This window comes from Balaenoptera ricei, chromosome 17 (assembly GCF_028023285.1).
Source record: "Balaenoptera ricei isolate mBalRic1 chromosome 17, mBalRic1.hap2, whole genome shotgun sequence".
Taxonomy (NCBI): domain Eukaryota; kingdom Metazoa; phylum Chordata; class Mammalia; order Artiodactyla; family Balaenopteridae; genus Balaenoptera; species Balaenoptera ricei.
In genome coordinates, this window is record NC_082655.1 from 19547993 (window position 1) to 19572283 (window position 24291).

The window sequence follows — 24291 nt, forward strand, 5'->3', positions numbered from 1 at the left end:
ATTTGGTTTGTGTGAAGCAGTGAGTGTTCTGTTGTGCCGATTTCAGCTGGCGGCTGGGAGTGTACTAAGGACAGATGCGGAGAAGTAAGAAATGAAGACAATGCTTGTCACTGCTCAGAGGACTGCTTGGCCAGGGGAGACTGCTGTACTAATTACCAAGTGGTTTGCAAAGGTACATGTTTCCTTGGGTTGGCTTGATCTTTAAAAGAATAAAAACTGGAGATGTTCGAAGAGACCTTGGATATTGTGGATATATCACTTTGGATATGGGCTTGGGAGGCAGGAATGAGTTGTCCTTCCTAATTTCTCATGCTTCTTTCTTAGTTTTGCTTCTCTGCATTTCACTGATCTGAAATAACGAGGAAATAACCCCAAGTTCTATAATTACATACAGCCAGAATAATGAGGAGATTTCTAAAAGAGTTCCTGTCTTGGTCCTAGGTCAGGTTTCCTAGAAGCAGAGCCTGAGACAGGAATTCTGTGTATGGAATTTATTGGAAGAGTGCTCTGCAGGAAAACCATATAAGGGAGCAGGGGATGTGGGAGAGGGGAAAGCAAGCAAGGATGTGGCGTCAGGGGAAGTCTCACCTTGGTCTGCTCTACTGCGGGCTCTGGAAAGTAAATCCCAGAGTTCTTACCTTTGAGGCAAAAGGCATGGCTTTTGTACTCACTAGCTGTAAGTTGTAAGCTGAAGCACCAGCAGCAGCATGGGAATGGGGGTACTAGCTGCTAAAGGGGATGGGACACCAATAGCTCCTGCTATACCCCAAAGCCATACATGCATGTGTGCTGACTTTGTGTGGCTGATTGTCAAATACGATGGTTTTATTCCAATAATAAATACTACTCAATGGACTGCTGAACATATAAAAATATGCAGTTTCTGTCTTTAAGGATTTTTAAGTCACCATGGCACCCACTTCTAAAGTTAATGGAAGGATCCAAGGATCTTTGTGTAAAGTTTGCAAGTCATTTTTTAGTGTCTGAATTAAGTCCTCTTCCTAGCTGTGACATGGAACATTTAAATAGAGTTTCTGTTAAAATATTTTGGGGGAGGGAGGGAGATGCAAGAGGGAAGAGATATGGGAACATATGTATATGTATAACTGATTCACTTTGTTATAAAGCAGAAACTAACACACCATTGTAAAGCAATTATACTCCAATAAAGATGTTTAAAAAAAAAAGAAAAAAAAATATTTTGGGGGAAAAGCAAATCAGTTCTGAAATATGCACAGTGTTTATTTATGGCAAGACATACTGCTTGAATGCTGAGTTTGAAAATTTTTCCTACCCAGATGATTATTGGAACTGTTGATAAAGCATAAAACTCATTGAGAATTTATTTCCTTTTCCCTTTTATTTCCCTAGTAAATGTACCAATAAGCCACAAAGGCTATTAGAAGAGAAAATAAAGTCCTAAGTATCACTGGTCGTTGAATCATGAAACGCTGGCTTTTGCTGGTTTAAAATTCTAGTTGCAGTACTTTTGTAGGGCCCATATGCACGCCTGGGTCATTACACGTGTGGTAAAACTTCCCTATTTTAAGGAGCATGGTACTTACACAATTGTCAGTAGTTAGATTCTTATTGACCAGGGAGATATCCAGTGCTCTTTACATGGGAGCCATTTCTCCAAAGTCTTGGTCACAAATGTTACTTATGTTCAAGGAGAACTTAAAGCAAATACTTTTTGATAATTTTCATTTTCTCCAAAGTAAGCTTCATTTTGTATCTAAGCTCTTTTCTGTTGTCTATTCTTGATGGGAGTAACTCAAGAAAGACATAGGTTTATGCTTGCAGATCTTAGCGGAAGATAAAAGCGAAAGATAGCATTGGTTTTTATTCCTAAGTGCAAGGGCTGTACACAGATCCATTGGCAGATAACCTCTCTATTGCAATATTCCATCCATCATCTCTGAGTAGTCTAAATCTTTTTCCCCAACTAAAGGGAAGTTGTGCCATGTTTTCTATGGCTATGAGATGTTTGGTGGCCTAGGAAAAAATGTTCTGTCTAATGACCAAACAGTTTATTTCTGGAGGGAAACAAACACGGAATTTTGTTCACTGACACCACTGGTGTTTTTATCTACAAACCATTTAGACTCGGAAGGCTCAAATAAACACCACTTGGGGTTATTAAATCTAGACTTTCCCATCATGTATGGGTGTAGTTTAGTAAGCCAAAACAGACACTAGGCTTTATTTCAGAAGTTCTTTTTAGATGGCGTCCCATAAACAATGAGTATCAAACGGGACACAGGTCCTGCAATTATACACTTCAAGGCTCTGGATGGTATTTATAATTAGATTCACCAAAAAGTCTACCCATTTTTCCTTACAGGAGAGTCACATTGGGTTGATGATGACTGTGAGGAAATAAAGGCCCCAGAATGTCCTGCAGGGTGAGTGCATTTTATGAATATTATACAGTTTTATATATTTATTGATAAAATATCAAAGGCTATGGATGGGTAAATGGTTAAAAACAATGTAAAACTGAAATCCTCTTATATAGGCAAACTTATGAGTACTTCTGAGTAATTTACCAGTCGAATGCTGGAATGTACATCTTGAAGTAGGGAATTAAAAAATTGTTTTTCTCCTATCACCTGCACATATCAGAGACTGAATATCCTCTGTATCTCACCTTAGCTGAAGATTTTACGAAGTATATGTAAGTAATACTGAAGAAGAAAAGAAACATTTCCGGCAGTGATTTGGTTTTTTTTCCTGTGTTTTTTCCTGAAGTGCTGCTTTTGCTTTTTTTTTTTTTTTTTTGGTGACGGTAGTGGTGGTGGGGTGGCTGAAGGGAGGACTACAGAATGTCTCGAAAATATTATCCAAGATGGTAACTCCTACCAGATGCTACAGAAACTTGACAAACCACTACAGCCCTGCTTTGCTGGGATACAGCCAAACTTGAGTGACACCCCACAGCTCAAGTGGGACCAGCATAAGGCACTTATTACGCCTTCCAGGAAACTGTTGCAAATTCATGGACCCTTAAAATGCCTGGCAGAAAATAAAATGTTCTACAAATGTGTTTTCATGAATATATTTGATCGAGTGTCTTTTTGTTTTAGGCAGCACAGCCTGGGACACAAAATCCAAGAATTTAAATATTTTTATTTTTGTCTCCTTTTTAACTTTCATGAGCTACTTGAACTTCTTTGGACTTTTAGAATGGGATGGCAATAGTTTCTGAATGTTTAAAATGTGTTCAGTTATTTTGGAGGTGAAAGCAGTCTACATGGTAGAAGCGTTAAATTATAATAGTTATGATAATAATGAACTCATATAGTATTGTTCTAAGTTCTTTATATGTGACTCTATTTTAAGTGAGTCATTTAAAATATGCCTCATTTGGGACTTCCCTGGTGGTCCAGTGGTTAAGATTCTATGACCCCAGTGCAGGGGGCCCAGGTTCGATCCCTGGTCAGGGAACTGGATCCCGCATGCTGCAACTAAAGATTCCGCATGCCGCAACTAAAAAGATCCCGCATGCCGCAATGAAGATCCAGCGCAGCCAAATAAATAAATAAATATTTTTAAAAATGCCTCATCATAAATGTAGCTTCAAATAAATTCAAGCCCGTGCTTGCTGAATTATCTTCAAACTATTAGAAACAGTTTTGCACATAGTTTAGCGTTCTCAAGTCTGATCGAACAACTGTATCTTTAGAATATAACAAAAGTCCTATTTCATCAGTCCTGCCCTAGTTAGGTGGATAGTCTAGTTCTTTATTGATTGATTTTTAGATCTTCAACAATTTTAATTATTTTTGAAATTATTTTGTAATTAAACCTAAAATAATTTTTGTGTAAGTATTTAGTTCTAGTGACAGGAATACTACTGCTATTAATTTCATCTCCCTTCCTTCCTTCCTTCCTTCCTTCCTTTTTTCTTGTAGTTGATAAATATTTATTGAAGCCCTACTATGGGTCCACAAAATAAAAAGATGAATAAGACACAAACTGTGCTTTGAAACGAGTGAAGAAGGTAAACATGTTAATATAGCAATATAATATAGTATAATGTATATATGAATGATAAAAGAGGTATTAATTAATATCTTAAAGGGATTCAGAAGCATGACACCCAATACTATGAAAGAGGAAATCTTGAGCTGAATTTTAAAGAATGAATAGGAGTTTTTCAGGTAGCAAATGGGAGAATCAATATTCCAGGCAAATATAGCAGCTTTTTACATTGTGAAAAACTTTGTTTGCAGTGCAAGAGGCAGCAGTGGAGAAAGTACATTAGGGGAAATCTGGAGTCCAGGCCCTTCCCTGGTCATTTAACTCTGCACTTAAGTTGCCACAAATGTTATGTGGCTAGAAGCCCAGGCTTGTACAGATATCCTCCCTTGAAGTTTCATCTTGGAAACCCTCGGTTCCAATTATTGAGAATGGCTAGGCATAAAGCAAACCTGTGACAATAATTTTTCTAAAGCTTAATGTGTTACTGTTTAAGGTTTGTTCGCCCTCCATTAATCATCTTCTCTGTGGATGGTTTCCGTGCATCATACATGAAGAAAGGCAGCAAGGTCATGCCTAACATTGAAAAACTAAGTAAGTCATTTTCATACTGTGTTCTTATCTGTAATCCATGTTCTGCCCAGTAACCACTTAGCTGTCGGTTATGAGATGTATGGACCCATGACTTCACTATTTGAAATTCAGAAGTGAAGGTAGCACATGTCTGAGATCATTTATAGAATGGATTTGCATGCATGAGGTGATCCCTGGTTGTTCTCTTGCTCTAATACCTGAATTCTGTTTCCAGGGTCTTGTGGCACTCACTCTCCCTACATGAGGCCCGTGTACCCGACAAAAACTTTCCCTAACTTATACACTCTGGCCACTGTAAGTATTTTTTCAAGTGGTGTAGATTCAAAGCGCTGATTTCATCCTGAAATGACTTAAAGAGAGATTTAAAAAACATGTTCCTTAGTGTTGAAAGAAAATCTTTCTATTTTTCATCTTACCTGTATCAGTTGTTCATAGTAAATGCCTTTTACAACTTTGTGGATGACTGAACTTCATTGCAACTTTAAAACCTTTTTTTTTCAGCTGCAGTTCTGTCTGCATACATACATTCAACCTCTCAAATACCACAGGAGCTGTTCTTTATTTTCTGAATTTTCAAATGAAAAATGTTGACTTCAGAGCTGCTATGTTTAAATTTTCAGACACTCCCAATTCTACCTTGCTTTCTTCTTTAAAAAATATCATTTATTTATTTATTTTTGGTTTGGAGTAGAAATAGAACCTAGGAAAAAGGAATAGTGTATTTAGAAACTTTGGAGGCACATAAGTAAATTTCATTCTAAAGGATAATTTATTGTAATAAAAATTATTGTCATCTTATTAAATGCAACAGTTAAAAAAATCCCAATATTAAATTTCTTATAATCATGTCAAGTTTCATGGATGGCTTATAATTAGCCCATAGATAATATTTCTGTTTGCTAAGACAGACACGTATAAAGGTTATATATGTCTTATATAAAATTGGAAATTAAATATTGTTATAAAACCTTCTATGATAAGAAAATTTATGATAGAACTATTATGTGTGGATTATTTTGACAATAAATTTGCTTTTCCACAAAGGGGCTATATCCAGAATCACATGGAATTGTTGGCAATTCAATGTATGATCCTGTATTTGATGCCACTTTCCATCTTCGAGGGCGAGAGAAATTTAATCATAGGTGGTGGGGAGGTCAACCGGTGAGTTTTGCATTTTTTTGTGTGTCTGTGCCTTGAAACATTTCACCCACCCCCAAATTTGTTACCTGTTGAAAAGATGCATTTCATTTCCTCATACTTGGTAATGTTTCTGTCTTTTGATATTGTATATATATGTGTGTGTATGCGTGTACATAATATATGTGTATATATATGTGCATATAATATGTATGTGCATGTGTATTATGTATATATATTTATATATGTATGCGTATACATATGTGCATATACAATGTATGTATACTGATATACATATGTTTATGTGTCTATGTTTATACATGTGTGTATGTGTATGTGAGGTTATGATGATAAAAGTGTGCGATGATAAGGATCTTCATTAGGGTGACAGTGGTAGAAATGGTGACATAGGGGTGACTTCCAGAAATATTTTGAAGAAGGAATACTCAGATCTTATTGATTTACTAGATTTGTGGGCACAATGAAAAAGAAGTGAATGACATGACTGCCACAAAATTTTAGCCCAAGCGCCATATGATCAGGAACAGGGAAACTTGCTGGGAAAAAAAAATCTCAATGAAACCCACAGTAAGTTTATGAATTCTTCTGTTTAATCCATTTTTTAAAAAATCTTGGAAGTTACATATAAGTGGAATCCACCTTGGTTCTGGACCAGCAAATTGATAGATACTTTGAAAGAAATCATCCTATTTACTTCAGATCAAATGGCTGGGCAGAAAGTAAAAAGGGATGTAGGTGGCTTTCTGCACAATATTTTTCCTGTGACTATGTGTATGTGTACGGTCAGGCAGCTTGCTTTGGTCAGAGGTGAGCAAAGCAGCAACATAAATCCACAGCTGTTTAATGTGCAGAATTGAACTAAGTGCGTGCGACCCTGGGTAGAAGGATCCGAATCCCCGTAGGAACACATCCCAGTACACACAGTCAATCAGAAACACGTAGAAGAAGGATGGCAAATGGTTCCATCTCATGTCTACTCTGACTGCGGGCCACGGCTCCCTGGAACACTGGCGGGCAGGAGGGCTGGGAGGCTTTTGTGCAATCTGCCGTGGCATGAAGAGCGGGCAGTCTGCAAATACCCACGTACCTACCATCCCCAAATGATCTCCTTCCTGGAAATGTTTGCTTCAGTCTATGGGCTAAATAGAGAATATAAAGTATGAAAAAAATGGTATTGCTCTTTGAGAAAAGGTCATCTGTGATAAAAATATTCATATTGCATAATCAGTATGCATGGTTAAATATGGGCTTTTCATTAAAAAAAAAGTTGGAAGACTTGTATATCTGTAGAGGTGTTTCTTTCTAGCAGAGGTTCTGATTCTGCTGTCTTTATTTAGGCTAGACTCCCAGAAGTCTATGATGTCCTACGTTGTAAGCAAAGTGAAATTTGTTTACAGTGTGGATTTCCCAAAGTTTATGATAGAGGAACATTTTAGGTGTAAATAAAATAATTGAAATTTGAGTTCTGTCAAGAGCTGTTGCTAGTTGGTCTTTTATATTAATTTTGTCATGAAGCAAACTTGCTTGAAGAACCGCAAAGGATATAAATAGTAATTTTATCAAATTGGATCAACTTCCACTGAGTGTGGATATTAGGCTTCCTCTGGGTTGGCATGACTCAGAAGATGAGTCCACATATTCATTAACTTCTGCAGAAACAGAGCAGACGGAAAGCTGTGAACCTGCTCAATGAAGTGAAGTCTGTTTTAACTCTGTTTGCCTGTTCCCTCACTAACTCTCTAAGTCGACACATTTCACCAAGTTTAGTAGTTCCCTAGTGCTGACGGAGATTTGCAGTGAAACTGATTTGTGTTTCTATCTTCTTGAACAAGATGCCACCATAAGAAATCCAAGGAGCACAGTAGATATCATTTAAAAACATGTTTTATAGAAACTTGGCACATAGGAAGAATATATGGGCAGGAACTATAAGAAACTACAGTATGAGTATAAGAAATTATAAGTGCTATAAGAAAAGATGAGCCTTAATAAATACTCCTTAAGCATTTATACCATCCTCTCAGAGGCTTGTATATTTCACAGTGAAAAAATAATTGGAGTAGAGAAAATATTTATAAAAATCTTAAACAGGTAATTAAGTCAAACTCAACTTATTTTTTACTGAGTGATTAAACCATGAAAGACGTTTGGCTAAATAATATATGAGTCAGATTAAATGGTGAATAAGAACCACTCTTATTCTAGTTTGAAATTTTATATATGACATGAGGCATTTGTAGTGTCCATTCAATTTGAATCGCACCATTCGACTTCCAAAAATAATTTCTATAATTTAATTTTATTTTTAAAACCCTGATATAGCCACTTTAGCAAACTTGAGTCTGCTTTTAATTTGTTAATCTTCAGAATGCACTATTAAAAGTTGTCATTCACTGTACGACCCTACATTTCTCCTACATATTATAAGAGGATTCCTTTTTATGTTGTTGTTTTGAAACTATTTACTTTATTCTCATTTCAAAAGTATGTTCCATACTCTTAACAGAGTGCCATAAGTGTGTTTGTTTCTTTGAAAAATCTCTCCATTCTAATCCTGCAATTTCTAATACTAAGATAACTCAGTGGGGAAATTGCCTGTTCCGTTCAAAGCTGGACTCAGAGAGGTGGAGAGTGAATGAGATTCCACAGGGCCCACTATGTGTGGCGAGCTGAGAGATGAGTCCAGCACCCTTCCATGGTGCAAGTCCTCTGAAGGCACAGTTTCTGGAGGAAGGAGGATTCTTTTTAAAAGTTAAAAAAAATTTTTTAATTGAATGAAAGATTCTTTAAACTCTATAGTGCTTTACAATTTTCAAAAGTTTCACACACATGATATTAGATAATCCCATAATAACCCCCCTTTTCCCCCCTACCTTTATATCGCCCCCTCCCCCTTCTCTCTCCTCACTGGTAACCACTAGTTTGTTCTTTATATCTGTGAGTCAGCTTCTTTTTTGTTTTATTTACTAGTTTGTTGCATTCCTATTACTTCTCAAGTTGCTGGGCCTATGGTGGTTTTCGGCCAGTATTGGTGATGCAATGAGTTGGTCCTGAGACCGTCCTTGTGAATTACTGTAGTGTAAGAACACAAGAAAGATGGCAGGTTCAAGAAAGAGACAGCAAAGAGAAGAAGAATGACATTAGAGTAGGAGTGAACTTCCAGGCCAAAGGGATTGGCTTGATGGAAAATGTTAGTCTTTGCTTACCGCTTTGTCTAACAGGTGACTTTCTTTTTTTTTTTCCAGGAAAATTTTACCTTTTCTTTATGCTGTTTCTTTTCCATATACTGTAATAGATCTATATTTTTCTCATTTTACTGTATCATAATGTACTTAGGATAGACTCTACTCTCCTGGTCCCTTTGCTGCCAGGCTCATTTCTCTTTCAAATTTCACTTTAAGCATCCTTTTCTAAGTAGATTTCACTAAGCTCCCTCAGCCCTCACTAAGCTCAGGGACCCTCTTTTGGGTTTTCTTGTTATTTCTATCATAACTGTGACCATATCATTTGAAATTATTCACATAATCTGCTTTAGTCTATGAGCCCCATGAGGGTAGAGACTTGATTTATTTATCTCTTTATTCTCAGGACCTAACCCATAGCCTAACACATTTAGGTGTCCATTTATTATGTTTTGGATTGAACTGTTCTACAGCCCCATCTGAGGCGTGTTTGCCTGTACTTCTTCCTGTATTTCATCACTCACCTTCTTCTGGCCCTAATCACCTGGAAAGAGCCACACTAGTCCACAGTCTATTCTGCTGCATCCCCGAACCCTCACAGCTTTAATTTGTTCCTACTCTTGAATCTCAGTGATTGATTTACTCCTGTTGATACTAGGGCCCCGCCCATTCCTCTGGTCTCCCAGAATTCTATTTCTTCTGCCTCTGTGCTTTAGAATGCAAAGGAATAATTTCCCTGCAAAGAACTGCTAGGAAGACTGCAATAGTAGTTCATGGTTTTCAAAAATGTTTTTTTGCTTGTTTTCCTTTTTAAAACATCTCCCCTTCTCCCACAGCTGCATATTCTCCTGAATTTGAGAAAGTGTTGGATTTCGCATTTAAATGCTCCTGGTCCCAGTGGGAGTTTTCTTTTCTTTTTTTTATTCCTGATAACATATCAAGAAGGTACAATATTATTTCCATTTGTCCCCTTTTCAAAATGTAGCATCTAGGACACAAATGTTGAAAACTCTGCCTCTAGATAAAGGAAAGCAATGGAAGAGATACTGGGATTAAAGGTGGGAAGGCCAGACTCAGTGTCTTCTTAGCTAATTTTTTTTTAGCTGTGTTGTTTGGCCCATCTCTGAGGAAATATAGATTACATTCAAATTCAGAATGGGAAATGGGAAATTATAATTCCTATTTCTCTGAATTAACAAGAAACTAGTTTTATGATTTCTGTTTTACGATTCTCCCTCCCCTGCCCCTCCTCCACTTTATAGACCAAGAGGCTCCTTTTCATTCATCTTCCTTTGGACCAACATTTTACTGCATTTTTTTCTCTGTAATTACTAGATTTAACTTTAGAGTTCTGAAATATAATATATATGTATAACTTGCAAAGGAACTTTTATAGCTGCTCATGATCTGATTTAACTTAAGAAACTTTCTTCATGCTTCAGTCTCATACCATTTGCCAAACCTTTGACCGACCAGCTTCATTACTGCTAGGGTCCTTTCCTTTGAGATTTTAAAATGTTTTTTTAATTCCAAGTATTCTCTCTTATTTGTTCATTCTTTGCACTTTTCTGACCATGCTCCCAATTTTCTTTTAGAAAATGAGGCCAACACGACTTGTACCAAGAAGCAGGGAGGAATTTTTTGCTTCTTTTTTGGAAGAAATAAAGAAAGAAATAAAAAATTTTTACCTTTAGTTTGTCTTCATAGTTCACACTGCTTTTTACAACTGCTTAATTTTTTTTTTTCTTTCTGATTACCAAGATGTTAATTGTCACTACAAAATTTTTGGGAAGTACAGACAAGTACAAAGAACCAATGATTCTGATTTTGCCACTGGGATAATTTTAGCACCCTCACATCTGTCGTCTCTCCTAGTGCTCTTTCCTTATACTATTGCAAAGACTCCTTTGGTGATCTTTCCCCCTGAGGGTTAGTAAGCTAAAAGTTACTTATAGGGCTTCCTGTTGCTCTGATAATGCCAACATCAGCGTGTATTCCACAATATAACTTTTGAAAATGTAGGGTCATCATTTGGCAAAACTGTATTTAAAAAATTTCCATTAGAAAACCGCAGATTGATTTTACATTTCATATCTGCCAAATATTGCCTAATACAGCTTCCTTGGAAATGTCAAGGCACCACATTTTCTAGGAAGTTGTTTGGCTATGCGTGCACCAAGGTTGTGTCTCTGAAACTAAAATAAGTATGCAAATAGATCACTTAATATAAGAAACTGATCTCTCTGGGATCTGAGGTGGTTTTGAGGCACGTGCAGGGTGTCCAGGACTCAGTTTGAGTTCACCTTCTTGCTAGAGGAGGCGCTGACACAAGAATGAATGAAACTCCGGGACCCATCTGAGTCCTCCTTGGTGTGAGGATACCCAGAAATGCCAGAGTTCATCTGTAAAGCAGAAGGATACTTTGGACTAAACCCCGGTAGGATGCTCAGAGCAATCTGAGATCCTGATCTCTCTGTCTCTGGTCCATCCCAATGGGACGAGGACTCCACCTTTCCCATGCTAATGACATCCGCTGGCAGCTCAGACGTCCAGGAATCTGGGAGGGTGCTGTATGCTCTCCTGCCCCGTCCCTCACTTGCCAGCTGCAGCAGCTGTGATTTTGGAGCTGGGAGTTTCCAGTCCTCCCCAGGGGCCTGGGAATCCTTACAGAATTCTCCCAGGCCAGGCGTTCCAGACCTTTCTGAGGCCATGGCCAAGCTCCTGAATGCCCCACACCTCCAAATTACCCCTTTCCTCAAAAAACAAAGATTTTAACTGGAGTAAGTAAAACACTATCAAATTCTGGAGACAAAGAAACCAGAAAGGAGGTTGGTTGCAACTCGTAGACCATTTTTGTTTTGGTCTTATAAAAAACCAAGCTACACTTCTTTTTCCTGTTTGCCTCCTAAAGCTAAGGGGTTTCTTCTCACAGACTTCTATTCAATGGGACACTGGCCATTCTAAGTTGTTTTTAGTGTCCTGAAAATAACTGGATTATATTTATTTCCATTAATGCATAATAATTAAGATGAAAATTGATCTAGTGTTTACCAAATGCTAAAACACTGTTTTTAAGGACTTTACATGTATTAACTCATTAAAGCTCAGAATAATCCTATGCGCTAGGTAACATTATCTATATTTTAAAGGAATGTAGAGACCTTAAATAACTAACTGAAGGATCACACGGCTGGTAAGTGACAGAGGCAAGGCTTAAAATGCAGCTAGCTGGTCGCTGGGCTCAGGTTCTTAATTGCCGTATCTTCTACCTCCCAACAGCATGAGCTGGAAAGAATATACATATATTGGCCACTCCACGGGGCATGGGGGATCTTAGTTCCCCAACCAGGGATCGAACCCATGCCCCTTGCAGTGGAAACGCAGAGTCTTAACCACTGGACCGCCAGGGAAGTCCCTGGAAAGAATATTTTAAAAGCCTTAATGACATGCCTGGTTCACCTAACTTATCCCAGGAGTTTACTCCTAAAATTCCACTTACTAAAAGGCTAAGTAAAAGGTACAAGGAGAAAACCAGAATAAAAAATAGCCCCTTTTCCCCATTTCATTCACCTCATTTAAAACAAAACAAGACAAAGCTAGGTTCTGAGATCCTGGCATCTGTGTGCCAAATTGGGGTTTTCCTCTGTAGGCTTTCAACAGTCAAGGAAACATATGGTCACTCGGGGTCCTTTGATGAGCAGAATTCTGCCATGTAAGTGAAATGTTCAAAACAATGATCAGAAAAGACAGGTACAGAAGAGACTCTTGAGATGAAATGAAAGTTTTTTTTTAAAAAAGCCACTATAATCATAGCAGAGCTTGAAAGCTTTTGCAGAGAATGTATTGAATAACATTTATGGAAAGAATAATTCTGACTTCCAGATGTGAAAAAAAAAAAAGGTTGCAAATATTGGGAAATTTATGGTGGGGTATAGTAAAGTATAACATATCTGAGCTAATATATTTTAAAACCTTTTTCTTCTTTGACCCAAACCCAGAATATGTTCTAAGCCTCTTATATTTTCCTCATTAGCTATGGATTACAGCCACCAAGCAAGGGGTGAAAGCTGGGACATTCTTCTGGTCTGTGTAAGTTACCTCTATTTTGTCAATGTAAAATTACAATTATGATTCAATTTAAGAAACATTCATTCAATTTGATTTCACTTCAGTTAAATGTTAACATACTCCAACGTATGAATATTTTCGGATTCAAAATAACCCTCCATTTTTTTTTTTAAGAGATCCTCTCTGTCTTTTTCCATCTCCATTCTCTTTTCCTCTTCTCTCTCTCTTTTCCCCCATCTTTTCTTAATAGAATGTAAGGAAGATTTTCTCTCCTACATCTAGTCACCCTTTACATTTTTCTGTCCCTGTTTATAGGTTTTTGGTAACTTGGCACCTAGGGAATATATATTTCTCAGGCTATTTATTGCTGTGATTTGAATGATCATTTTCTATAAATATATTACAACATTCTATATTTATTTTGGTTCACAACTTTAAAAATCGAATATGGTCTCAGACAGCTGATGTAGTGGTCTAGAGACTGGAAACTCCAGACAGGAGACAAGAGGAAGTCTTTGTTTCCACCCCATTTTTCCACTGAGCTCCAGGATTTCCCTAATAAGAAAAAAGGAACTACTTCTCTTCCCCGCAGAGGTGATGGGGGGATTAGTAGTTAATGTTCATAAAATAGCCTTAAGATGAAACTTACCTAATACAAGTGTCAACATGTTGATTATTTTTGAGGCTCCTTAGTAAGAAAAGGAATCTGTTTCAACTTTCATGGGGATTTTGTTCCCACTGAGATGTTCTTTCCATCTTTTTTTTTTTTTTTAACCACCTAAAGCTGTTTCCATATTTGCCTCTTATGCCGTAACAAAAATCTGACTATTCTGTAATAGTAGTGCGCTGAGAGCAATCACAGGTTCACATTAATGCAGAATGGTACCATCTATATTCTCCAAATTCAGGAATAAAGGTAGCTTTTTCAGATTTGAAGGGCTAAATTGAAATTGGGTTTGGTGATTTGAAGCTCACACAGAGTGTCCCTTAAAAGTCTCCCCCCCTTTTTAAAAAGAGATTTTCTCTGTTGAGAAATAAGTATATGTTAGAAATGACATGTAGATTTACCAATTTAATCTTATGCATTACATTTTTTAACCCTTGGTTGCCATTGATACTTATAGAAGTGATTTCTTCTGCTCCACAACATATTTGGCTGGCAGAACGGAGAGGTGCCAACAGCATAATTAATACTTAGTCCCCACCCTTACCCCCCGAAACTGCTGCAGAGCTTCATTGAAAAGGCTTAGTGTTTTGGTTTTGAATGGCAATTTTTTCCACCCATTTCAAATCTTATAAGAAGGTAGCTTTTTTGCTCCAAAGATGTCTGTAGTTTGCTTTGCTTCTCAGACTATTCTTTTATCTCTATATCCTGGAAGTGACTTGGATTCATTTTCTTTCTTTCTTTTTTAAAAATCTCTTTAGAACTTAAAAAAAATTGTCATACTTCCAGGTATTTAATGGAATATAGGTCAAGGAAATCTACACGTCATAGATTCTGAAAATTTTAAAATTTAAAACCAGATTCAACCATAGACTTAGATTTAAAGGTCATCTTTTTAACCTGGTTCCATATTGCAATCTAGAATTAGTCTAGCTTTTCAAGGGATAGCATTTCCTTTCAAAATCATCCTCAGCTGAGTCTCCATTACATTCTTTTATGTCAATTCATGTTCAAAGGCAGTAATTCCCCTTATGTATGGGTGTCTAGATTGATTCCAATCCCAGCTCTGTCACGTAATAGATTGCTGACCTCGGACAGGTGATTTAATCTCTCGATAAATCAATGTCCTCATCTTCAAATAGGAATGATAGTCTTCATCATAGGGCATCTTCATCATAGGGCATCGTGAAGATAGAATGAGTTAACTTATTTAAAGTGCTTAGTAGGGTACTTAGTACATAGAGAACAGCCAATAAATGGTATCTGTTTTCTTATTCACATTACCTCTTTCAACAATGACCAGACAATGGCTATATATGACCTAAGGTAATTTGTTCCCCTTTAGCACTAAATAACTCATCTAGGTTATTTTCCATTTTTCCTACTTCCTTTTCTTTTTCTAAACATGTCTAATGTACTTGGTGTCCTGAGAAATTCTATATCAATCAATGATGGTAAAGGCAACAGCATGAATCCCATTTCCCTCTCTGTTTGGAATACACTCTTCCTTTGTCAGATCTGTTTGTGCCGTGTCTGCTTCAAATTTTAAACATTAATGGCTAAGGGCCATGTCTTTTTTGGTCTCTGAGGTTATTTCATAAGGATAATCTAAAACGACTAGGAAACTTAGAGACCACTGTGTCTGACTCCTCATGTTTGAGATCAGAGTGCCAAGGCTTAGAGAGGTAAAATGTACCCAAGGCCACAGTTACAGTGGATACTCAGACCTCCAACGTACTCATGCTCTTACCACACACACGTATTCAGCCCCTGCCCAGAAAACGGCAATCACCTGCTTCTCGTTCCAAGCAGAGAATGGTGACTTTCCCGTAATAGCTTTTTTTTTTTTGGTAGGAGTATCTTGTATCTTTTTTTATATTCACAGAAATGCCTTGAACGTCATACGCTTTTAACAAATATTTCGTGAATGAGTGTACCATATCTGTGGGCCTGTGCGTCCAGTACATAATGATAAAAGCTAACTTTTTTGGGGGGTGGGGATGCCACGTAGCTTGCAGAATCGCAGTTCCCTTACCAGGAATTGAACCCTGGCCACAGCAGTGAAAGCCCGGAATCCTAACCACTAGGCCACCAGGGAACTCCCATAAAGCTAACATTTTTCAATGTGCCAGGCACTATTCTAAGTATTAACTTTTTTAATCCATACAACAACCTTATAAGATAGGGACTATTATTCTCCTCATTTTATAGAGGCACTAAAAGGTTAAGTCACTTGTCAAAGTCTCATCCAACACAAACCCAGGCATTCTGGCCTCAGAGCTGACGCTTTTTTCCCCTGCTCCCTACTTGTCAAGTACCCCATCCAAAGAAGGCGTTAAAGGGTGAACATTTGGAGCTTGAAACAAATTCTATTAATTTGTATTTTTCCATTAGCATCAAGTGAGTCCATCAGAATCCATTTTTGTGACTTAACACCAATTACATAAAATAGAGCAGCTTGTAGGTAGGTAGTGAAGTAAGGTAAAATGAAAAGGCTACAACATTCACTTTTTTTTAAGTTAGGAAAGAATTCAAAATATGTAATTATTTTGTTCAGATACAGGGGATTTCTAAGGCTGAAGAATTAAATACCTTCAGCGATTAACCTGGCTTTGCTATGCCTACTTCAAATTCAATTATAGGATATAATAAACAGGATCGCATTTATTCAATAGCATTGGAATTTGTTTAAATGAGACCTTGTTTTATGGTAAACATGACTTTTTTTGGGCTGGTAGGATAGTTCTAGACAGAGAAGGGGCCAGAGAGAAGAATGACAAATCCCCTACTGATTGGAAATAGGGGGAGGCTGCTTGATTAGGGTCCCTGCCAACTCTAGCCATCTACCATGGCTCTGAAGGTTTGTCTTTCCTCCTAGCTCTCTCATGCTCATGTCTACCAAAAGTAAAAGCTGAAATGGCTCACCCAACATCCCACAATACATTTTTAATAGTTTATTTTTTTAGAGCAGTTTTAGGTTCACAGCAAAATTGAGCAGTGGATACAGAGATTTCCCATCTACCCCCTGCACCCACACATGCACAACCTCTCCCAGTATCAACACCCCTCACCAGAGTGGTACCTTTGTTACAAATGATGACCCTCCATTGACACATCATTATCACTCAGAGACCGTAGTTTATATTAGGGTTCACTCTTGGCCACAGTAATTTTTACTATCTACCATTAAACTTAGGCTTCGGTTTAAATTCATCATAAACATGCTCTAATGCCTGGTCTTGGATGGGGAAGCAGAAAAGTATGTTGTGTTCCTTGTTAGGAAAAAATAAGCAAATTTCCCCACAAATAAAGACATCACTCAGCTTGTGAACATCTTAATGTAACTCAGCCCATGATACAAAGCTATCACGTTAGCCAAGAGCTCTTGAAATGAGTGCCAGATTGAGGGTAATTATATTTCAACAGAGGAATGAGACTTAAACACAAAAGTCATTGTGGATGAAGATTATACCCTTTTTGTCAGTCTCATAATTATATGTGCCTATTCTTGATAGATTTTTATAGAGCTAGAAGAGAATTTCAAGAATACCTTTCCTAAACCCTGATTTTATACCCGAGGAACTTAAAGTTTCAGATTAAATAATGTTTCTCAAGTCATATAGCTATTTAGAGATAGAATGATAACTAATCATGATCATTAATGAAAATAGGGATTATTTTTAGCACTCACTATGTGCTAGGCACTGTACATGCCTTTTGCCTTTCTTGTCTCATTTCCTCCTTACAACCAAGCTGTTCAGTGTGCTTTGCTATCATCTTTATTTTACTGATGAGCAAACTGAAGCTGAGAGAGGTCGAGAGGCATAGAGGTCAAGAGAGGTCACACCAGCAAGAGGCAGATGGGGGATATAAGTCCTGGCCCCTCGGTGGCTACAACTAATGGCTTTACCCACTAAACAGCAATGATTCTGAGTCTGGGGTCCTTTCTGCCTGTAGCTGAGCCTCTGATAAGCATGGCAGATTCTTCATTTGACTGTGAATCGGAGTTTCCAGTGTTGTCTTCTGTAGCAGAGGCTGAGCAGCATGACATGTTGCAAATAGAAATGGACGTTTAAACACTAATTGGAAAGGGGATCTTTTACTACGACAACGTGAAAACAGATGGTGGTAAATAGAGAGCCCCTGGCCTGGGTGCAGGAGCAAGAGCTCATCAGGCTGGAGATGGTAGAAATGCAACCTAACCTGACGCTTTGCCGGTTGCTACCCTACAGGATGATCCCTCATGAGCGGAGGATATTAACCATCCTGCAGTGGCTCACCCTGCCGGACGACGAAAGGTATTTGCTTCCCCCCATCCCACCTGGCTCTCCCTCTTCTTTCTTTAGTACATTTCCATTTTAGGTTGGAACTGGGTGAATAACCAGATGGACTATGCAATAGAAGCACAGCCATGGTTTGGTATTATTACAAGTTTTGTGGTTCTGAGCCTGAAACGTGGCTTCCCTAAGGAGGACTTAGGTTACAATGGACGTAGGTTATTGAGGACCATTTAATTATATGAATTACTCCAGCTATTAATCCTGGTCACCACAACAGAGCTCGAGGGAGTTCCCGGCTTTGATAAATAAACCAGCAGCATCCCAAGGATTGGGGAAGCATGAAGACTGACTTTTAAAATAGATTTTATTTTATTGGAGTACAGTTGATTTACGATGTTGTGTTAGTTTCTACTGTACAGCAAAGTGATTCAGTTATGCATATATATACATTCTTTTTCATATTCTTTTCCATTATGGTTTATCACAGGATGTGGAATATAGTTCCCTGTGCTATACAGTAGGACCTTATTGTTTATCCATTCAATATATAATAGTTTGCATCTGCTAATCCCAAGCTCTCAGTCCAGAAGACTGACTTGTCACTTGAATGGAGTTGTTCTTTCAGGCTGCAGATTGCTTGGCCCCTGTGAATGATCACTGGGCTCTATTATCTTGAGGATCCAAGACCAAAGTTTGCGTTCAGATTTTCCTCATGACTTTTTATTCCTGAAGGTAGTAATCAGGCAGTTACCCCAGCGGGGATGGTGTAGGGGGTGGTGGGTGGTTTTTTTCCTGTAGAAAAAAAACAAGAAAGAGACTTTTTTCACGCTAAGACTAACAGTGGTTGGGCGATTCATTAACTTGATTTGAGAGGATTTTTTGGTAATGTGTAGGGATATTTGATATTCTTTGTCATGTGTGGTTTGGGGGAGATTCTGAACCTTCCAATTTTCCCGTAGGCCTTCAGTCTATGCCTTCTATTCCGAACAACCTGATTTCTCTGGACACAAATATGGCCCTTTTGGCCCTGAGGTTAGTAGCTTATCTTCTGCCTGAGGAGAACCTGTGTCCCTGGGCCACCTAATCTACTGACCTTATTTCAGGATTTGTACCAAGTCTCTTAGGGTGTTTGTATGTGCAAAGTGGATACAGAGTCAAAGAACTACAAGAGTAAAAACATTGAAAAGAATCTTAAACATACCTGGTTTTCTTACAGGAACTTCATTTCAGATTGATTTGCTATTCAAACGTATCCTAAACTTGGTGTTCATAGGAAGGGATGTATTCCAGCCCTGCAGGCATCAGTCAAAAGATGAAGGATCGGGAAGGGTTGGCATTTGCCATCACTGGGAAAGGAGTAGAAAAGAATCTGGAGATGAAACCTGCAATATGAAGCATTGCAACTGAATTTCAACTCCCTTAAAATGGTTATGCTGTTCAGAGAGGATAGGTCAGCTCACTAGCCTTAGCAGGTACAAGCAACCTGGAAAATTTGATAGCATTGGACATTTTTTATTTGATAAATCTTGACATAGGTATATACCTGTGAGACCATCACCACGATCAAGAGTATGAATATATCCATCACCCCCCTAAGTGAAACAAATTCTTAACTGGGAGAAATACACTGTTGAATGAATCTGTTTAGCAGAGCAACGTGACACCCTTGTATCACTCAGGGCTCTTAGTAGAAGACAATCTGTCTATAAGGTAGTAGTATCCAGTATAACTTCAAATTCAGGAGGTGGGAAAGGGATGGGGATATTTTATTATGTTCCTCTTTTATCGAGAGATGGAAATTTTCCCAGTGCTTCAGCATAGATCATTTTAAAATATGCTGGGATTTGCAAATCTAAATCTTTTAATATTTTAAATGTTTTCCACCTCTCTTTCTTACTAGGGTGGTGAGGTCTACATCAACATAATAAAACTTGATTTTGGATGAGAAATTGTTTCATAAACTCTTTGATGATGGGAACTACCTCTTATTCTCTGATAGCCGATGGCAACACTGTTGGCTATAATTAAGTTTGTTATGTTCAGCATAAGGATGACTAAGGAAATACAGATAAGTGTGTCTTGGTTTAAGTATTTCTGATCAAAATGCAGCATGTTTAAACAAAGACAGTAAATACTAAGGAGCCATAAATACTTCTGATTGCTTTAACATCAATTCAGTGATGATTTCCTTAAGCACTGGAAACTAGATGCTGTGCGAACCCATTCCTAGTTTGCCTTAAATCATTGAAGTCATATAAGTCTGATGCTCTTTTTCCTATTCCTTTGATGTTTAACCACTGGTGCATGACTATGAAACACAAATGATAAAATGAGATAAACATCTGCATACATGAAACACAAATCTTATTCTTGCCAGAGCAAGCATGACTATTTTGTCTTTAGGATGATTTTCTTTGAGATTAATCTAAAGTGAACAATAGGAACCTTATTTTATTAAGATGTTAAAAAAAAAAACCCAAACCCTAAGCAGTTCCATGTACCCTATTTAAAGGTTCAATTTTGCTTGGATAATAGTATCCCCTAAAAGACCCTGTGGCATAGGCAAACAGCGATTGGTATAGCCGTTCTTTAAAAAGCCAGAGGCTGGTACTTTAAGAGGTTAGGAGCTACTCCAATTGCTCAGCTGGTAAGTGAACTTGGAGACAGAACTTCTGACTCCCAGACTAGGAAATAATTTAACTCTCCTTTAGTCCAGGAGATAAGCAAAGTGGTCCATTAATAACTATGTTCAAACCACACAGAACGTTTTCTTTATGTCAAAAGTTGGCTTTTTACAACACAGAGGAGGTATAATTCTTATAATTTTCATTTCCTTAAAAGTTATATGGCTTAGCAATGAATGTTCTTTATTCATTAACATCTCTGGATTTCTAATATGTGTAGTTCAGTTATAATTACTTACTTGAAAGTGTGTTTTTGATCGAGAAATAAACTAAAAGGTTTTTTTTAAGTCCTGAGCAGTGATAAATGAAGCATAATATAGGATGCTTTAATTTGCTGTAATGATGGTTCTATGTTCAGGATTCTCATAAATATACAAACATTTTTTCCTGAGTATTTTTGAATTAAGAGTTGGAAGTATTCATGCTAGTTCTTTTTAGTATTAATGCTTCTTATAACTGGGATATTCTCGTATATCTACGGGGTAAAACACTTACGATGTATCTTCAGTTATGATAACCTGAGAACTTGGTCACTTTCTCCCAAAAAAGCAAGGGGTGTTTTCAGATTTCAACTATTTCTCATTTGGTTCTAGGAATCTTATTTTTTACTGAAAGAAAAACAAAACAGTTTAAAACATGAAACCAAAGCCAGCAAAACCTCTTTTTAGTGGTAGATGAATTGGTTTATCTACCTATATATCCCTCATCTACACTTATTGTGCATGTAGCTGAAATATTATATTTAAAATCAGTAACATGTTCTCTTTTACACCTTGCATTTGAAATTTAATCGAAAGGATTCAATCTGGCAAAATGTTGTGTGCTCCAACACACTTGAAGTTTGTGCTTTATTCGCTTAATACCTGAGTATACTTTTTGCAGGACGATTCGCAAACATTGGGCTAATAGCTTCAAGAAATGGCGTATTGCTCCTGGTTTCATAGTGTAACGGTGAATGTTCAGAAAATATGCTTGCTTTTGGTTACTGGCGCAACCTTTTTCTCTTTGAGCTTCTATGCTTTCCCTGTGACTCTCCGTTCGGCTGCTCTTCAGGCCTAGAGGCAGAGCTTTGGCTGGCTAGTTACTACCTTCAGACGGCAAAGTATCCTTCTGAAAAGCAGGGAAATTTGCCCCTCTCCTTCCCATCCTTTTAATAACCTCAGGCTAAATCTTCTAAAGTCAGACTAAAGTATGGCTGGTCAGTGAAAACTTAGCTATTGTCAACCTCTAACATTCGAAGAAGGAGACCCGTGCGATATAATCCCTGGATGAAAACTCATTTTGACTAAAATGCTGTTTCTCCTGCTACTCCTCTAACCTGCTGCAATCAGAAGGGCTCGCCTTTGGAGCCTTCGGAATGTTGAGGTCTCTTGCAAATGGCCGAGTGTCTGATGGGCAGACTTGAGCGCTAGCTGAATGAATTTGGTGACCATGAAATGGTAAACCCTCTTTTTCCTTTTGCTTCTCATCTCATGGGGAATTGGCTAAAACTAGAGGCATTAAAAAAAAAAAAAACCAAACCAAACCAGAGTCCGTGGGGCTGTGTCCTTCCATCGCTCTGCTGGAGAGAGAGGATGAGACAGCTGTGGCGATGCCTTTGCAGTGGCTTGCTCTGGAAACAGTGAAATCGCATGGCAGTGGCCTCCTTTTTGGATACACTAACATCGTTCCTCCTCCTGGCCCTTCTTGCATCTGAATGAGTCTCGAACAGTCCCACCGAGAGAAATCAGCTAGGTAGACAGCAGGGCTTGCTGCTTTAATTCACCTTTGCACCATCAGCAAATCAGGGGCCTGTTTTTCTCCAGCATTTGGAAGTCCCAAAAGGTTATCTTCCTTATCTACAGTTTACGTGTCAGCCTTTACTGCTCGCTAGATTTTCAAAACAAATGCATAGTACAGCCACTACCCCCCAACCACCACTAAAAGGGGAATGTCTAACAGAAAGAGTATAAGTAGACTCTTTCTTGATACATATATGTATACCAAGATGAAGAGATCTCGATGACTTTTTACGTTTCACCTAATTTTACAAGAGGATTTTTAAAAAGACAGTTCTATTTATGGTTACCTCTTGGCTCAGAGTTCTTCTCTACCAGAAACCTAAATTATCAGTGGGAAGTTCTCTCTGCTGATGTGTGGAAGTACATTCATGACCAAGGAGGACTGCTTGGTATTTACGTTTCATTCCATCCTTGGTTTAAAAATTTTTTTCCTGATCCTTTCCAATGAAGGTGACAGTTGCTTGGATATAGTTGGTGGTCTGAACAGATACCTGTTAGATCTGAATTGGAACCACCTCCATGAATCCTTTTGCACCTTGAAATGACCAAGTGACTAGTATTCTATTTAGTTTTCAGCTAATACTTTATAAATGGAGAGCTTTTCATAGCCAAGGACCAGTCTCTCCGTAACGCAGGAGTTATGGAATGCAGAATTCTGTGTCACCTTCAGGTCTATCCACAGTAGGCTCCTCAGCCAAAAGAGACCCACATGACCAGATTCTCTTAAATTATATTCTTGTTCTCAGTGAAGAAGCCGTAACAGCAGTATCAAGTTTGATCTAGGAGGCTTCTCTCTGTAGAGTTCCCCGAATCATCCCTCATACCAACTTTTTCTCACTTAAGGAGTCTTAGTTTTTTTTAACTAAGACTCTGCTGACCCCAGATGGCAAAGTGTGAGCTTTATGATCTGACCCAGAAGGACAGACGACTTCTGAGTCCAGACATCTCTATCCGCCAGTACAGGAGAGTAGTTATGGCTCACCTTTTACTCCGGCTAAGAGACCTAAGAGGAAGGTTACCCCTAAGAGGAGACAGGAAAGACCAGTTACTCCTCCAAAGAAAAGAAGAAGAAAATTACATAGGATGGATCATTATGCTGCGGAAACTCGTCAGGACAAAGTAAGTTTATCTATTGTTCCAAAGCTTTGTGGCGGGCAGGTCTGAGTTGAAGGTTTCCTTCAGTGCCTTGGTTTGAAAATCAGCTGAATATGTTTCAGAAAAAGTCTGGTGTGTCTTCCTTGGCTTTGAGTCCAGAAGAATCTGCTCCTTCAGAGGTTAACACTGATGTGAAGACTTCTTGATCTTTCAGCTAGGAAAAAAAAAAAAAAAAAACACCTTCTACTTTCTTTAGAGTTAGTTGCCCCAAACTAGTATGAATATTTAGGCTTGAATGAGTGTTAAGAAAGCTATTGGTTTTGCTTGCACTTTTTCACAGAATTTGTCACAGTTTCTTGTAGCCTTGGTTCTTGAGAACAACCCAGCAAGGTAGTCGGGGAAATCCTGAGAGATGGTATAGATTAGAGCTCAATAGTATATTGGATTAGATTAGTGGTCTGTACCTTCCAAGTTCAGAAGAGGTCTTAGATGACAGACAAGGGAAGAGCTGAGACAGAAGGAGAGAGAAAACAATGGGTAGATAGAGTTGGGTGTGTTTTCTTATAGAGATATGAGCAATGTGTACTCTTTTCATTACATTCAGAATAGCCTATAGGTTGTTACTTTTCTTGAAACCTCCAGAGACCTCCAAGGCACTATCTTATTTATGATTGTTTGAACTAATCACTAAGAACTAGGTTCTGGATTTTAACCTGAGTCATCTTTCTGACTAAAGAAAATGAATTTGTTGCCAAGGGTTGAGATAGGTTGTGCGTTTGGTATTTCTTTGTCTAGGTGAAG

At 38.1% G+C, this 24291-nt stretch overlaps 1 protein-coding gene across 8 annotated transcripts in view; it reads left to right on the forward strand.

Annotated features, from left to right (window-relative positions):
- ENPP2 (ectonucleotide pyrophosphatase/phosphodiesterase 2) overlaps positions 1-24291 on the forward strand; it is a 106472-nt gene that overhangs the window by 45909 nt on the left and 36272 nt on the right. For 5 of the 8 annotated variants that reach the window (XM_059901622.1, XM_059901620.1, XM_059901621.1 and 2 more), the window contains exons 4-12: positions 47-172; positions 2345-2405; positions 4478-4575; positions 4790-4869; positions 5620-5739; positions 12952-13007; positions 17883-17948; positions 18890-18962; positions 23359-23514. In XM_059901622.1, the coding sequence (XP_059757605.1) occupies positions 47-172; positions 2345-2405; positions 4478-4575; positions 4790-4869; positions 5620-5739; positions 12952-13007; positions 17883-17948; positions 18890-18962; positions 23359-23514 (836 nt within the window). The remainder of the gene's footprint in view (positions 1-46; positions 173-2344; positions 2406-4477; positions 4576-4789; positions 4870-5619; positions 5740-12951; positions 13008-17882; positions 17949-18889; positions 18963-23358; positions 23515-24291) is intronic. The other 3 variants (XM_059901626.1, XM_059901627.1, XM_059901625.1) reach the window with 2 other exon arrangements.